Genomic DNA, 16,470 nt, shown 5'->3' with positions numbered 1-16,470 from the left:
TAGTTGTGCCGCATGGGCTTAGTGGCTCTGTGGCATGTGGGATCTTCCTGGAGCAGGGCTCGAACCCATGTCCCCTGCTTTGGCAGGCGGATTCTTAACCACTGCACCACCTAGGAAGCCCTCTTATTTTGTTTTTTTAATTGAAGTATAGTTGATTTACAATGTTGTGTTTTTTCAGGTGTACAGCAAAGTGGTTCAGTACATATGTTTTTATTTATATGTATATATATATGTATATTCTCTTTCAGATTCTTTTCCCTTATAGGTTATTGCAAAATATTGAGTATAGTTTCCTGAGCTGTATACTAGGTCCTTGTAGGTTGTCTATTTTATATATAGCAGTATGTATCTGTTAATCCCAAACTCCTGATATATATATCCCTCCTTCTCCTGAAAGTCATCGTTGGCTCTTCTTTTCCTTCACAATCCACATCCAGTCTTATCAACAAGCTCTGTCTTTCTGTCTCTAAAATACATAACTAATCCATCTATGTACTTCCAACTCCCCTGTTACCATTAATTCATTTTCCGTAGAACAGCCTGGCTTATCTTTTAAAACTAAATATCAACACAACATTGTAAAGCAACTATACTCCAATAAAAATTAATTTTTCCTTCCTTATTCTACCTAGGAAAGCTAATGTTATCTTCACTATTTGCTAAACAGTTTTCCTAGATTAACTCTTTTCTAGTTATTTCTTTCTGGGAGGAATGCAGAATTCCTAATTCTGTTCTTTTTTTTTTAGACTTTTTTTTGATATGGACCATTTTTTTAAGTCTTTATTGAATTTGTTACAGTATTGCTTCTGTTTTATGTTTTGGTTTTTTGGCCACAAGGCATATGGGGTCTTGGCTCCCCGACCAAGGATCGAACCTGCTCCCCCTGCATTGGAAGGCAAAGTGTTAACCACTGGACCACCAGAGAAGTCCCTAATTCTATTCTTAATAAGTACATAAGTGCCTACTTATTAATAAGTAAATTAAATAAGTACATTTGGGGTTTGAGTATTTTTCACCTGAGTCTTCACATATTGGCTTGGCTCTCTGTAATACGACTTACATGTTGAAAACTTGTAGTTTTAGCCGTATATATAGATCATATGCCAGAGGAAACCCAAGTACTTTATTGGATAAACTGATTCATATTAAAAAATCAAAGATAAATGTACAGACAGAAAAAAACTTCTAGGGTTATTTTTTAATGGATAAAATTTTTACCACTTACAGTTTATGTCAGATGACAAACTCCCAGATAACCAGAGGATTTAAGAATTTAGTGCCCTAGTTAATTGAATAGTCATTTTCTTCAGTAAATACCAAATATACCACATATGCATAATGAGTTACTTCTTTTCCTTGCACAATCTGAATGTACTAAGATGAATATAAAGCAAAACCTTAACTGCATTATTTAATTTTACATTATTTAATTTTTCTTTGCTTCAAAAGGAATAGTTTGGATTTTACAAAATGATCAAGTGGTCACAATTCACTACTGTAAATGCACAAATATAGATTATATTGCATAATTCTATAAGGTTTGTTTTTAAATAACTCATTATCATTAACATTTTAAAAAATAGAATGCAAAAAATTCTGATTATTTGAGCCTTTAAAATGTGTGTATCTTTTCCCTGCCTCCCATTCTGAGGCTAAGTTCCTGTTTCCAAAGTTATTTTCATCCCCTCCATCTTAGAAAACAGATGGCATAGGAACCTGAGTGTGCCCCGGGGCTCGATCTTTGGTCTTCTTCGTCTGTGCTCACTCCTTTGCTCCAGACTCATGCCTTGAAGTGTCCTTTGCACAATGAACTGTGTCCCGAATTTTAGATGTAATTGCCTATTTGACATCTCCTCTTGAATATTCAATGGATGTCTCAAACTAAACATGTTCAAAACTGAACCCCTAATTTTGTTTCCTCCCCCAAATCTGTTCCACTACAGTCTCCCCCATATCAATTTGATAGTACTTTTTTTTCAGTTGCTCAGGTCAAAATGTTGAGTCATCCTGATTTTTCTCTAATATTGACTTCTTTCCCAAAACCCAGCCCAGCATCTCAGATTGCCTCCTGCAATATTAACTGTGCTGTCACTTAAATTCAGTAAGTCAAAAATTGAGCTTAGCATCTGTGCTACCAAAGTTATCTTCTCAGATAAATCTGTATATCTGTGGCTCAAATACAGACCATTTTGTATATGAATGACTGAACATGTCCTCATTTCAGTTCTTTGCAATTGCTGTAAACTGTTGCTTTAAAAGGATCTTTGTATTCTGCTTTTACCATATGATTTTTCTCCTTTAAACATTCCATTGCATTCATCCATTTCATCTTTTTATTGTGAATTTTAAGGCCTTGACTCCCTTATATTCATACTTCTCCTATGAAACTACCCATTCTGTTTTGGTTTTTATCTTGTTCTTGCACAGTAGACATTATACATTATTTCATCTTCCCGTCCATTGAACCATAATTGTGTCTTCACTAAAGAGTCTCCTTGGTTTGTTCCTCTTATTCTAGTAGAGGTTTGGGTTAACACTCTTGTCTCCCTGAAGCATCATTCTAACGCATTCTTGCCCTGAAAAGAAATATTAAAAATAGAATAACAGAAATTTTAAAATCCCAACGCATGTCAATATAAGCCTTTTTATTTATTTTCTTGTCAGTGAAAGTGCTGAGTCCTAACCACTGGACCACCAGGCAATTCCCAATATAAGCTTTTTGTATTATTTGTAAATGTCTTTTTAAATGCACAATAGATGTGCCATTTTGACCTCACACTGATGCTGATGCTTCCAGAGGACCTAGGATTTGCTCCGTCTAGGATAGATGTTTCTGAGCACAATGAGGGTGTTTATATGCTACCCAAAGATTCTATGGTGGACTGTTGATTTGAGAGTCATTCATGTAAAGTCTCTAAGAATGAGTATGTCATTAATGTGCATTTACAAGGGATTCTACTTCTCAAGAAATGGACTTGAGACTTCATTTTCATTTTGAAATCAAAAGTCACAGTCTTGTCCAAACTTCTTACTCTTGCCATTTTTTGACATTGAAATAAAGCTAGTAGAGTTAAGGTCTTTAAGCCACCTCATCAAGGAACACATTAGTAAACAGTCTACGCTTAGTTTGAGTATGAGTAGAGGTCAGGAAGCTTTTTCTGTGAAGGGCCAAATAAGAAATACTTTGGGCTTTGCAATTGTCTTTGTCTGTCTTAGTCTGCTCGAGCTGCCATAATAAAATACAGACAGACAGGCAGCTTAAACAAGAGAAATTAATCTTCTCACAGTTCTGGAGGCTTCAAGTCCAAGATCAAGATTCCTGCTAATTTGGTTTCTGGTGAAGGCTCTCTTCCTGGCTTTCAGAGAAATGCCTTCTTGCTGTGTCTTCACGTGGCCTTTCCTCAGTGCCTGTGTGCTGAGAGAGAGGGGGAGAGCTCTCTTCCTCTTCTTGTAAAGCCACCCATTCTATTGGATTAGCGCCCCACCCTTAGGACTCATTTAATCTTAATTACCTCCTAAAGACCCTCTTTCCAAATACAGTCAGGCTGGGGGTTAGGGTTCCAGCATTTGAGTATTGTGGGGGTAGGACACAATTCAGTCCATAGCAGCCCAGCTACTCAGCTCTGTCCTTGTAATGGGAAAGCAGCTGTTAGTAATTACATGTTAATTATTTTATGTAATTTCCATATTTTGAAATTTTATTCTTCTTTTTGATTTTTCAACCATTTGAATATGTAAAAAGCCATTCTTAGCTTGCAGGTTATAGAAAAACAGGTGGCAGGGGTAGATTTGTCCCATGATCATAGTTTGGCAGCCTTTGAGTTAGAAGATGGGAGTGACGAGTGCTTAAATCTCCCTGAGTGGTTCTCGGCTCGGGAAGGTACTTGATATTTTTGGATGAGACACTGATACACCATTTCTCCCTCCCTTATGTGTTACAGGTGCTGAAATTTGATGCCTATTTCCAAGAAGATGTTCCTATGTCAACTGAGGAACATTACAGGATCCGCCAAGTGAACATCTACTACTATCTGGAAGACGACAGCATGTCTGTCATGGAGCCCGTCGTGGAAAACTCTGGGATCCCTCAGGGCAAGTTAATCAAACGCCAGCGCCTAACCAAGAATGACCGGGGAGACCGTTACCACTGGAAAGACCTAAACCGAGGAATAAACATCACCATTTATGGCAGAACTTTCCGCATTGTTGACTGTGACAAGTTCACACAGGTACAGTATATGTTTTTGGAAGTTGTGGTGTCTGAAGCATTAGTCTAATCTATGGAAGGATATGTGTCACATGTTAGGGTAAGAGGAGGGCACTAATCCTTTGTCCTGAGGGGACTAATGTATAGGTTAGTGTGGCATATTTGTATGTCCTATGTGCCATCACTGTTCAGTGACATCATTTTTTTGAAAATGATATTGATACATATCCACTCAAAGTTCAACTCCCTTACAGCTGAGTCATTTGATAAGAAGTCAGTTCACATGCCAGTTCAGGTAGAGTGGGGCCGCTAGGACCCTTGATGGCATAGAAATATGGAAGAGCACTGAGCAGTTTAGCAGAAGTTTGGGTTTACAAAAATAACACTGCCACCATTAGCAGATAGGAATCTAAAATTTTTTGTGCGATTTGTATTTTTTCTGGAACTGATAGTTGCTATATTCTAGGAAACTTGCTATCTGAAGAATTCCTGGGATAAAATCATTTTTAAAGGAAGACACTTTTTTATATAGGGAAAAATCCACCATTTCTCTATTTCATAAATATGGATTTTTGACAACATATTTAATTGTGGAGAGAGAAAGAGAAAGAGAGCAAAAGAGAGCGCGCTCTTTCTTTAGCATAAAGTGTAGGTATTAGGAAATCAATTCCAAATTTGCTTTACTTAAAAAAAAATTTTGATAGCAAAGATATAGCTTCCAAATTTTTTTATGCCTTTAATCCCATGTAACCTAGTGCCAAATGTGATTAATTTTTACCATGCACTGAGCTCCTATGAGTTCACTCATTTATTTTTTTCATTTAGTAGTTTATTTAGCAAATACTTACTGAGTGCCTACTGTGTGCCAGGCACTGTTCTAGGTGCCACGTGTAGGGATTTGCCCTTATGGAGGTTATTACATTCTGGTTGGAGGAGACAGATAATAAGCAAACAAATGTAAATATATCAGATGCTGCTAAGAGCTGTGGAAGAAACTAAAGAGAATAAAGGGGATGGGAGTTGGAGGAGGTGCGATATGTAAAGGCTGGTCAGGGGAGGTCACGGGGATGAGATGATGCAGGGACAGGACCTCAGGGCAGTGAGGGAAGGAGCCGTGGCATCCGTGCCACCCCAGAGCTGCTGAGAAAACCGTATAGAAGGTGGAAGCACCAGACCACCTTTGAGATATTGTCCCCTTCAAATATGTTTTGATCGCTCATTTTCTAGGTTTTTGAAGTCCTTTTTATCATAGGCAGTTCCAGTATTGTGCCAACAGTGGAAAATTATGAAATGTATAAATTTAAGGTATTAACAATTGTTTTTACAATCTTGTCTTTGCAGACAGTTTGAAAATTTGTAAGTTTATCACTGAGTCATTGATCTAAGGCAGTTACAGTGAGTTCTCATCATTAATGGTAGTTATGTTCAGTGCAGTCACCGCAAACACTGAATTAGCAAACACTGAACCATTGCTCCTAAGAGAAATACAGAATTAGGTTCCTACAAGCCTCTGGTCAATATGTATCCTTGTTCTGTGTGTTGTTTCTGTTTACAGACACCATATTTAAAATACATTGTTGATTCATTAGCATTGAGATCATGGCCAGTAGCATGGTAAGTCATGCTTGAAATGAAGCTTAGCTGACACTTGTATTTTTTCCTTAAGGTAATCACAGCTGCCTTTTTTGGGGGTAAAATATATATAACATAAAATTTAGCACTCTCACCATTTTTTACATGTACAGCTTAGTGGCACTGAGTACATATCACAGTCTTCTTGTACTGAGAACACAAGACAGCACTGCAGCGCTAAGGCTGGGGGCCACTTCATACAGCAAAATCGCCAACAGAAAACACATGAGTGAGAAAAAGTGGCACCAAATAGACCATGAAAAGGACACTTTTTCACTGTGCAAGCTGAACAAGAAGGCAGAACTTTAAAAAATAAAGCTCCAGAACTCAGAGAGCTAGAATTTATTATCTTCACTAAAGGATACCACTGGTGTTGCAGATGTGAAGCCTACTCCACAGACACAGGTGCACAGAAATGTTATTTTGATTTTTTAAAGTAACTTAAGACGGAATTGAGCCCTAATCCAACTGGCCTGGTGTTTCTCTTTGCCCTCAGGTTTGTCAAAGACTCCAAGCCCTAAGAATAGCAAGTAAGCAGCAGCACTCCCAGACCTAAAGGGGTCACCCAGGCAGTGTCCATAGGTTGTCCAGTGACCAGGGGCACCTCCCTGAAGCTTGGTGCTAAGAGACTGGACTCTGAAAGCCTGTGCTCCGAGCATCTCTGCAGAGACATGGGGAGTCTTGCTCTTCTAAGGCCCAGCAACCTGTGTCTGCTTTCCAGTCTGGGGGAATCTCCCCCTTTCTCTCTTCTTGCCCTCATAGACATTCCTTCTCTCCTGTTCTCCTGAGACACTTTAGAATAATCACTTCAAAGAGTTTAAGCTTTTTCTAAGAGAAAGGAAGAACAGTAAACTTCAGGAAACTCCTACATTCCTGCCAAAATCTCTAAGATAAGGTTAACAAAGGTCCTGGTTATCTGTTGTAAGCAACAGAAAGGAGTAAAACACCCTTTAAATATCTGAATCAATAATTCTGCTACACTAGTAGACCATTTCAAGGAAGGGAAGAATTTTATTGTCATCTGCAGCTCGGTAGTTTTAATAGATGTAAGATCATAATATTTTGATATTGAAAGGATATTGGAGACTGCCTAATAAAACTTTAAACACTAAAATTACAAGCTAGTTAGCAGAACTAATACTAGAACCCGTATATTTTGGCCCCAAGTTCTGTATGTTTTATATTGAATTATCCAAAAGCAAACCACACAGTTCCCAAAAGAAACCCAGATTTCAGATGAATTTCCAGTTCCAGAATATAAACAGATCCCAGGAAGTTGTTCTTTTCTGATCAACAAAAAAGATAGTTTATTGTGCTTTTAAGAAGAATTGTCAGTTTATTCTTTTAAGAATTGTCAAGTTATATTAAAATATAAAGTGATTTAAAATATTGTATTTACTCATAATTAGCAAAATAAAATTCAAGATCACATCAGGTTAAGATGCTTTCTTTTAACTTTTTTTTTTAGTGAGTTTGAGTACTTGATTGGTCTTTCCTATGTGGCTGAAATATTTTTTAGTCTAAAATAACCAGTGGATATGCTTGCTTGCTTTCTTTTTTTTTTTTTTTTTTTTTGCAGAAAGTACTTAATATTGTATATTTATTTTAAATGAGATGGAAAGCTGGGAATTTGATTTCAGCTTAACTTTGCCATTGTGCAGCTTGCCCCCATACCTGGTATGAATTACATATTGTTCAAACAATGGTTAGGTTCCTGATGTACATATGTAAGCAATCCTAGTACTTCCTCTTCTCCTGGGCACCAGACTAAATCTAATTGATCTGAATTTGTATCTGAAGCTAGTTACCTTACCATCATGTCTTCCATTTATACTTAAGGGAGTTATCAACTATTATCTGCTTTATAGAATAGGGTCAATCGAAGGTAGTACTGCTAAGACATGCTCAAGCTACAAACTAATAGTTAACGTTGGCAGTGGCTTAGAAATTCTTATTATACTTATTTTTACAGCATCACTTAATACTTACTTTGAGAAGCTTCAAGAAAGATAATCATTATTAATTTTGAATTATGTAGGTATTTTTGGAAAGTCAAGGAATTGAACTAAATCCACCAGAGAAGATGGCTCTTGATCCTTACACTGAACTCCGGAAACAGCCTCTTCGTAAGTATGTGACCCCAACAGATTTTGATCAACTCAAGCAGTTTCTCACCTTTGACAAACAAGTAAGTGACCCAGTAGGTTTACTTGTTTCCAAATGGGGCACTGCTTATTAGCAAGCTGTTTTGGTAGATGTGTTTTGAAACATTACATCTGTAATTTAACTGATCAGATACAGGGCTTTCTGGAGTTAGAGGTAAAGGAATGCCTAAGTTTCACATCAGAGGTTCAAAGAAAATTGTGGAGTTAAGTCTTGTGAGTTCCACCAAACTTTTAAATCTTAAAGTAATTCCTGAGCAACATCTGCTCCCTACTTTACCTTTCCAACTGCCTACTTCTTTTCCCAAATATGAGTTAATCTCAAAGAATCCTTTGGGAAACCTTAAATGAATTATTGGGATATTTCAAAACTATTGCATATATGTAGGTTTCTAATGTTAAAATAATTTTACAGCATTCCCATTGCAGATGCTTCCTTTGTTAAGTTTTATATTGATGTATGAGTACAGAATGTTCTGGGTATTTTCCAACTCTGTTCCCAACCTTCCTATCTTCCCCCTCTGGGCTGTTGTATTTGAGTCTTCTTTACTGTACTAAAGGGAAAGAAAAAATAGAGAGGTCACCCTCAGTGCTTCTTTGCTGCTTTTTTTCTCTCAGAAATGTAATTCCTTTTAGTTCAGAAAATCTTTATATCAATCACATGTCTGTTATTATTTTGTATTTAAGATTGTGTTATTGATGCTGTTACTAGAAGGAACAGTTGAAAGAACTAAAAAAAGACTGATTAATAAATGAAAATACTTTCCATACTAATTATATACAAACCATTCATGTGTACCTTTATTAATATGGATAAACCACTGAACAAAGGGCCCACTGCTCTTTTAATTCAGCTTCTCTTTCACTGACTAATATTTTGGATCAAAATGAATCCTTCTTTCTCAGCACAAGCTTACAAGCTTATTATTTAATACTTTCCAGCTGTTGACATCTGGTGTATAATTTCAAATGTTTTTGTATTTTTGGTGAATACTCTTTTTTTAACCATCTGAGATTACTTCATAGTGTTTATAGCTAATCTTTTCATCATTGTCTGATACTTAAATGCCAAAGTAGCTAAGTTAAATTCTCCACCTGTAGAATTTTTACTTAACCACTGCTTTGGGTTCCTCAAAGGTTCTTCGATTCTATGCAGTCTGGGATGACACAGACAGCATGTTTGGCGAATGTCGGACCTACGTCATTCATTACTATCTTATGGATGATACGGTGGAAATTCGAGAGGTCCATGAACGGAATGATGGGCGAGATCCCTTCCCCCTCCTGATGAACCGCCAGCGCGTGCCCAAGGTTTTGGTGGAGAATGCAAGTATGTGTGGTTCAGCTTATCCTGTGTTAATTGGGACCTTTCCTGGATCCCAGAGGAGTTACTCCATCAGTGTGGTCATTCCCCTTACACTTGGGAGGTGCTTGCCGTGCTCTTGTAGGTACTCAAAAAATGGCTTTCCCATAACTTCCCTTCTTTACTGGCCCCTCGATCCAAGCTTGTCTCTGAAGTGGTCTGGTAGAGATGACTGATACTCAGATCAAGGGAACAAAACCAAAACAGCAGCGGGAGATTTACTTCAAGTGTGGAAGGGCAAGGCTTCTGAGCTGAAGCAATTTCATGTCAGATTTTTAATGCATTTCTAAAACAAACTTGTTTTCACTCAGAGATACAGCTTACCATTTCCTTATGTGCTTTTCAGACTTTGCTTCTCACCTGAACAACTTCCTAATCAGGAAGTTTCTATGTGGGATAACTTCAGATGGGAAAAGGCATGCCTATGGTTCATGAAGTTAGAGCCCCACTGTATCAATCTCTGGTCTTTCTTTGCTGGTATAAAATAACCTCGTTGATTGGAGTGTGAGAATACAAACAAAATGCAGCAAAGATATGCCATCTGTCACTACTTTTCTGAAAGTGACTTGCTTTAGTTCTTGACTTAATAGCTTAAGAATTTTCTCTTACAAAAGTGTCATCTTGGTCACATGTAATGACCAATGTTTGGATGGCTGACAGAACTCTGTAAATACTTTCATTGTTTTTTTGTTTTTTAACTCTATTTTTTGGAACTAGGAGATAAGAAATTCTAGCTATTGAGCAAGAGGTTTGTCTTAGAGGTTATAAACAAATTGGCAGTCTGAAAGCTAAATCCAACCTACCCACACATATTGCTTGGTCTGCACAGTGTTTTTTAAAAATGCAGAGTTATTTGGGGGCAAGGAGGTGGAGATTTCCATCACTGGGAGAATGGATAATCAAAATATGGTGAAGGTACAGCTTGATAAATATGTAGTAGTTAGAAGCAATAAACTAAATGTACAAGAAAGCAAATGGATGCATCTTAAATGCATAGTGCTGTGAACAAAAGAAGTAAAATGAGATGTATAATGCAGTACCATTTACATGAGGTAAAATACACACAAAACAGTGTATATAGTACACATATACTCAAAAAGCTGCACATTAGAATGGTTGCATGTGAGGCAGAGGAAAATGAAATGGGGAAAAGTATAAAGGGGAGTAAAAATTGTCATCATTTTTAAATTAAGAGAGTTAATGTTAAATGCCTCTCTTTTTGAGAAATGAGAATCATTGCTAAGAGAGTTTACATTCTCAAATAGCAGTAACTGGATCCGTGCCTTAGTTCACCTTGCTGTGGCTGCTGCTTGCTGTATTCTTCTACTTAGTTGCCATAGAACCCTCTTAAAGTTCTGTGACACTGGGGCTAATGTACTAATTTTGGCCTTCCAGGATGCGTAAATGAGCCTGAAATGCTTGCCGTCTGGAGCTAGCAGACATTAGAGTGATGATTAAGAGCAAGATGGCAGTGCATTCAGGGTGGCATGAAAAAAGAGTCACTGATTTCTTGAACTCTTAGGTTCCATGTTTGTGTCTGCCTTAGCAATGTGGCCTGTGTTTAAGCTTTTCAATATGTAATCATCCTCTTCTATAACTTCCCAAATTTTAACAAATTTTTCATCAGGGGTAGATGGAGAGGCAGCCTGGTGACCTGTGTAGGGTCCTTTGAAAAGATAGGACACATATCTTTTTGTGAAAGTTATTGTTAGTCTTGCAGTAGCAGGATAGAAAAGGCTAAACTCCTATCAGCTAAATAATTCCTTTAACTGGAACCATGGTGTTAAAGTGTCTGATTGACTCCCAGAGGCATGTATCTAATGGATAATTTTTATCAAATTCAATTAAACAAGAGTTAAATATCTGCTATGAGAACTATGTCATGTGCTAAGTGCTGTGGAGGATAAGATGAAAATGTAACTCCCAGACCTAGAATCCCTGTCCTTCAGTCACTTCTAGTGGCTGGGGAGACCAGTCATATAAATACTCAGAGCTCTTAAACAGTAACACAAGTGCCCCAGATTATCTGATTGCTCACTAGTTATGTCATGTAGACAGAACTCAGAAGAAGAGGTGTGAGCTAGAAAGACTAAAGGCTTTGTGGGAGAGCTGGGAGTGGACCTAAACAATGGGTCCTTACTAGGAAAAATCTAATGTATAGAGAAAAAATGATTCCAGAAGTAAAATCTGAGATATAAGAAGTGATAAAGAAAATGGTAAAATGTAGGTAAATCTAAATAAATGTTGACTATACTGTAGCAGGAATCAGCAGCGGCAGACAGGACACCGAGGCTATAAGCAGGAAGCAATGTTTATTGTACCGGCACAGGCTCAGTGGATTCATATCTGAAGGCTGAGCTCCAAACACAGCGAGGCACCCCCTTATATACTTTCATTAAACTCCTACGTATTGGAATTTTTTGTCTCCCAAATAAGGTAACAAGCAAAGGAGCATATAACCTGATTGGGTACTTCCCCTTCTATGGCCTCTAGGCCATTGCTAAGTTACAGAATTAGGCAGTAGTTACATAGCAACAGATTTATGCAGGAACCATGTGAGAGGGGCTTTAGAGTTAATGGGCACATAAAGATAACGCAGGATCCAACTGCATTCCTTTCTAGTTGAGTTATGGCCTCTGGGCCCTAGTGTTACTTTGTTCTGGGAGAGCTCCCACCACAATACAAACTAAAGGAACAATGTTGAATTTGAGGGGGTTAAAAAATATCAAGGTAGAATTAAAGTATATTACAATAATGATATTAGAACAGTGATAGGATTAAAAAACAACAAATTTTGAAAAGTGGGTATTTTTGTGGATTATTTATTTTTATTGAAATAGAATTAACTTACAATACTATGTTAGTTTCAGGTGTATAACATAGTGATCTGATACTTTTATACATTACAAAATGATCACCAGGATAAATCTAGATACCATCTGTCACCACACAAAGTTATTACAGTATTATTGACTGTATTCCCTATGCTGTAAATTATACCCCCATGACTTATTTATTTTACAACTGAAGTTTGTACCTCTTAATTTCCCTTGCCAATTATACTCACCCTCCCACCTCACTCCGCTCTGGCAACCACCAGTTAGTTCCTTGTATCTATGAGTCTGTTTCTGTTTTGTTATGTTTATTCTTTTGTTTTACTTTTTTAGATTCCACATATAAGTGAAATGTAGTATTTGTCTTTCTCTGTCGGACTTATTTCATTTAGCATAATACCTTTTAGGTCCATCCATGTTGTCGAAAATGGCAAGATTTCATTCTTTTCTTGTGGCTTAGTAATATTCATTGTGTATGTTTGTGTTATATGTTTAGCACTTTTTCATTATCTATTCATCTATCTATGGACATTTAGGTTGCTTCCATATCTTGGCTAATGTAGATAATGCTGCAGTGAACAGAGGGGGTGCATAAATCTTTTTGAATTAATTTTTTTTCCAGAAAAATACCCAGAAGTGGAATTGGTGGATCACATGATAGTTCTGTTTTTAATTTTTTGAGGAATCTCCATACTATTTGCGATAGTAGCTGCACTAATTTTCATTCCCACCAACAGTGTATAAGGGTTCACTTTCCTCCACATCCTCGCCAGCATTTGTTATTTGTTGTCATCTTGATAATTGCCATCTGAGAGATGTGATGTGATACCTCATTGTGGGTTTGATTTGTGTTTCTGCGGTGATTAATGATGTTGAGCATCTTTTCATGTGCTTGTTGGCCATCTGTATGTCTTGTTTGGAAAAATGTCTTTTTAGGTCCTCAACCCATTTTTTAAATCAGTTTTTTTGTTTGATGTTGAGTTGTATGAGTTCTTTCTATATTTTGGATATTTAAACCCCTTATCAGATAGATTATTTGCAAATAGCTTCTCCCATTCAGTAGGCTGCCTTTTTGTTTGGTTGGTAGTTTCCTTTGCTGTGCAAAAGCTTTTTAGTTTGATGTAGTCCCATTGGTTTATTTTTGCTTTTGTTTCCCTTGCCTGAGGAGACATATCCAAAAAAATATTGCTAAGACTGATATCAAAGAGTGTACTGCTTATGTATTCTAATAGGAGTTTTATGGTTTCAGTTCTTACATTTAAAATTTTAATTCTATTTTGAGTTAATTTTTGTATGTGGTGTGAGAAAATAGTCCGATTTGATTCTTTTGCTTGTAGCTGTCCAGTTTTCTCCACACCACTTATTGAAGAGTCTTTTTCCCGTTGTGTACTCTTGCCTGATTTGTCATAGAGTAATTGACTGTATAAGTGTGGGTTTATTTCTGGGCTCTCTGTTCCATTGATCTGTGTGTCTCTTTTTGTGCCAGTACTATACTGTTTGGATTACTATAGATCTGTAGTATAGTTTGAAGTTAGTGAGCATGGTACCTCCAGTTTTGTTTTTTTCCCTCAAGATTGTTTTGGCTATTCAGAGTCTTTTGTGTTTCCATACAAATTTTAGAATTATTGTACTTTTGTAGAAAATGCCATTGGTATTTTGATAAGACTGCATTGAATCTGAAAATTGCCTTAGGTAATGTGTTCATTTTAACAATATTAATCCTTACAGACCATGAGCACAGTATATCTTTCCATTTGTTTGTGTTGTCTTCAGTTTCTCTCGTCAGAATCTTATAGCTTTCTGAGTAAAAGTCTTTTACCTCCTTGGTTAGATTTATTTCTAGGTATTTTATTCTTTTTGATGCAGTTGTAAGTGGACTTGTTTTATTAATTTCTCTTTCTGTTAGTTCTTTGTTAGTGTATAGAAATGCATCAGATTTCTGTATATTTTGTATCTTATAGCTCTACTGAATTCATTTATTAGTTCTAAGTTTTTTTGTGGTATCTTTAGGATTTTATATGTATAGTACCATATTGTCTGCAAATAGTAACAGTTTACTTTTTCCTTTCCAATTTGGATTCCTGTTCTTTCTTTTTCTTGTCAGATTGCCATGGCTAGGACTTCCAATACTATGTTGAATAAAATTGGAGCAAGTGGTCTTCCTTCTCATGTTTCTTGTCTTAGAGGAAATGCTTTCAACTTTTCACCGTTGAGTGGGAAGTTAGCTGTGGGCTTGTCATATATGGCCTTTATTAAGTTGAGGAAAGTTCCCTCTCTGCCCACTTTGTTGAGAGCTTTTATCATACATGGATGTCGAATTTCACCAAAAGCTTTTTTTGCACCTGTTGAGATGATCATATGATTTTTATTCTTCAAGTTGTTAATCACATTGATCGATTTGTGGGTTTTGAACCATCCTTGCACCCCTGGGATAAATCCTACTTGGTCATGTGTATGATGCTGTTAATATATTGTTGTATTTGGTTTGCTAGTATTTTTTGAGGGTTTTTGAATCTATGTTCATCAGCGATATTGGCCTGCAATTTTCTTTTTTTGTGGTGCCTTTGGTTTTAGTATCAAGGTGATGCTGGCCTCATGGAATGAGTTCAGAAACATTCTGTCTTCTTCAGTTTTTTGGAACGGGTTAGAAAGTTAGGTGTTAACTCTTCTTTAAATGTTTAGTAGAATTCACCTGTGAAGCTCTCTGGTCTTGGACTTTTGTTTCTTGGGAGTATTTGATTACTGATTTAAGTTCATTACTAGTAATTAGTCTATTCATATTTTCTATATCCTCCTGATTCAGTCTTAGGAGATTGTATATTTTTAGGAATTTATCCATTTTTTCTGGGTTGTCCATTTTACTGATGAATAATTGTTCATAGTAATCTCCTATGATCCTTTGTATTTCTGTGGTGTTTGTTGTAATTTAGCTTTCATTTTTTATTTTATTTATTTGGATCCTCTCTCATTTAACTTGAGTCTGGCTAAAGGTTTATAATTTTGTTTTTTCAAAGAAATACCTCTTAGTTTCATTGATCTTTTGTGTTGTTTTTTTAGTCTCTATTTCATTTATTTCTCCTCTGATCTTTATTATTTCTTTCCTTCTACTCACTTTGGATTCTGCTTATTCTTCTTTTTCTACCTCCTTTAGGTGTAAGGTTAGATTGAGATTTTTTATTTCCTGAGGTAGGCTTGTGTTGCTGTAAACTTTCCTCTTAGAACTGCTTTTGCTGTGTCCTCCAGCATGTTGGATCATTGTGTTTCCATTTTCATTTGTCTCCAGGTACTTTTTATTTCCTCTTTGATTTCTGCAGTGACCCATTGGTTGTTTAGTACTGTATTGTTTAGCCTTCACATAATTTTGGTTTCTTAAAGTTTTTTTTTCCTTTTTCTTTTTTTATTGAAGTATAGTTGATTTACAATGTTGTGTTAATTTCTATACAGCAAAGCAATTCAATTATACTTACATACATATATATATGTATTCTTTTTATATTCGTTTCCATTATGGTTTATCACAGGATGTTGAATATAGTTCCCTGTACTATATGGTAGAACCTTGTTGTTTATCCATTCTGTATATTATAGTTTGCATCTGCTAACCCCAAACTCCAAATCCATCCCTTTCCCACCCCATGCCTGCAACCATAAGTCTGTTCTGTCTGTGAGTCTGTTTCTATTTTGTAGATAGTTTCATGTGTGTTGTATTTTAGATTCCACATATAAGTGATATCATGTTATATTTGTCTTTCTCCTTCTGACTTACTTTACCTAGTAAGATAATCTCTAGGTCCAGTTTTTTTTTTTTCCTTGTAGTTGATTTCTAGTCTCTAGTTATGGCTGGAGAAGATGCTTCGTATGATTTCAGTCTTCTTAAATTTACAGAGACTTGTTTTGTGGCCTAGCATGTGATCTGTCCTGGAGAATGTTCCATGTGCACTTGAAAAGAGTGTATTCTACTGCTTTTGGATGGAATGTTCTGTATATTTATATTACATTCATCTTGTCTAATGTCATTTAAGGCCATTGTTTTCTTTTTGATTTTCCGTCTGGATGATCTGTCCATTGATCTAAGTGGAGTGTTAAAGTCCCTTTCTATTACTTTATTACCATCAGTTTCTCCTTTTGTTTGTTAATATTTGGTTTATGTACTTAGGTGCTCCTATGTTGGCTGCATATATATTCACAATTACCATATCTGTTTGGATTGATCCCTTTATCGTTATGTAATGCCCTTCTTTGTCTCTTGTTACAGTCTTTGTTTTAAAGTCT

The 16,470-nt window shown here is 36.4% G+C and overlaps 2 protein-coding genes across 5 annotated transcripts in view; one reads left to right on the top strand and one right to left on the bottom strand.

Annotated features, from left to right (window-relative positions):
- The window catches only part of EFHC1 (EF-hand domain containing 1), a 51,559-nt gene that overhangs the window by 12,114 nt on the left and 22,975 nt on the right, over window positions 1-16,470 (top strand). For all 4 annotated transcript variants that reach the window (XR_009047959.1, XM_057698613.1, XM_057698614.1 and 1 more), the window contains 3 exons: window positions 3,942-4,229; window positions 7,878-8,027; window positions 9,139-9,331. Coding sequence is in view for 3 of the 4 variants with exons in the window: in XM_057698613.1 (XP_057554596.1) it covers window positions 3,942-4,229; window positions 7,878-8,027; window positions 9,139-9,331 (631 nt within the window). In the remaining variant the exon portion in view is untranslated. The remainder of the gene's footprint in view (window positions 1-3,941; window positions 4,230-7,877; window positions 8,028-9,138; window positions 9,332-16,470) is intronic.
- The window catches only part of TRAM2 (translocation associated membrane protein 2), a 111,999-nt gene continuing 98,073 nt past the window's right edge, over window positions 2,545-16,470 (bottom strand). Inside the window, exon 12 of the transcript XR_009047961.1 lies at window positions 2,545-2,576. The gene's annotated coding sequence lies outside the window, so the exon portion shown is untranslated. The remainder of the gene's footprint in view (window positions 2,577-16,470) is intronic.

This window comes from Hippopotamus amphibius, chromosome 11 (genome assembly GCF_030028045.1).
Source record: "Hippopotamus amphibius kiboko isolate mHipAmp2 chromosome 11, mHipAmp2.hap2, whole genome shotgun sequence".
Lineage (NCBI taxonomy): Eukaryota > Metazoa > Chordata > Mammalia > Artiodactyla > Hippopotamidae > Hippopotamus > Hippopotamus amphibius.
This window is presented reverse-complemented; position numbering and strand designations above follow the sequence as displayed.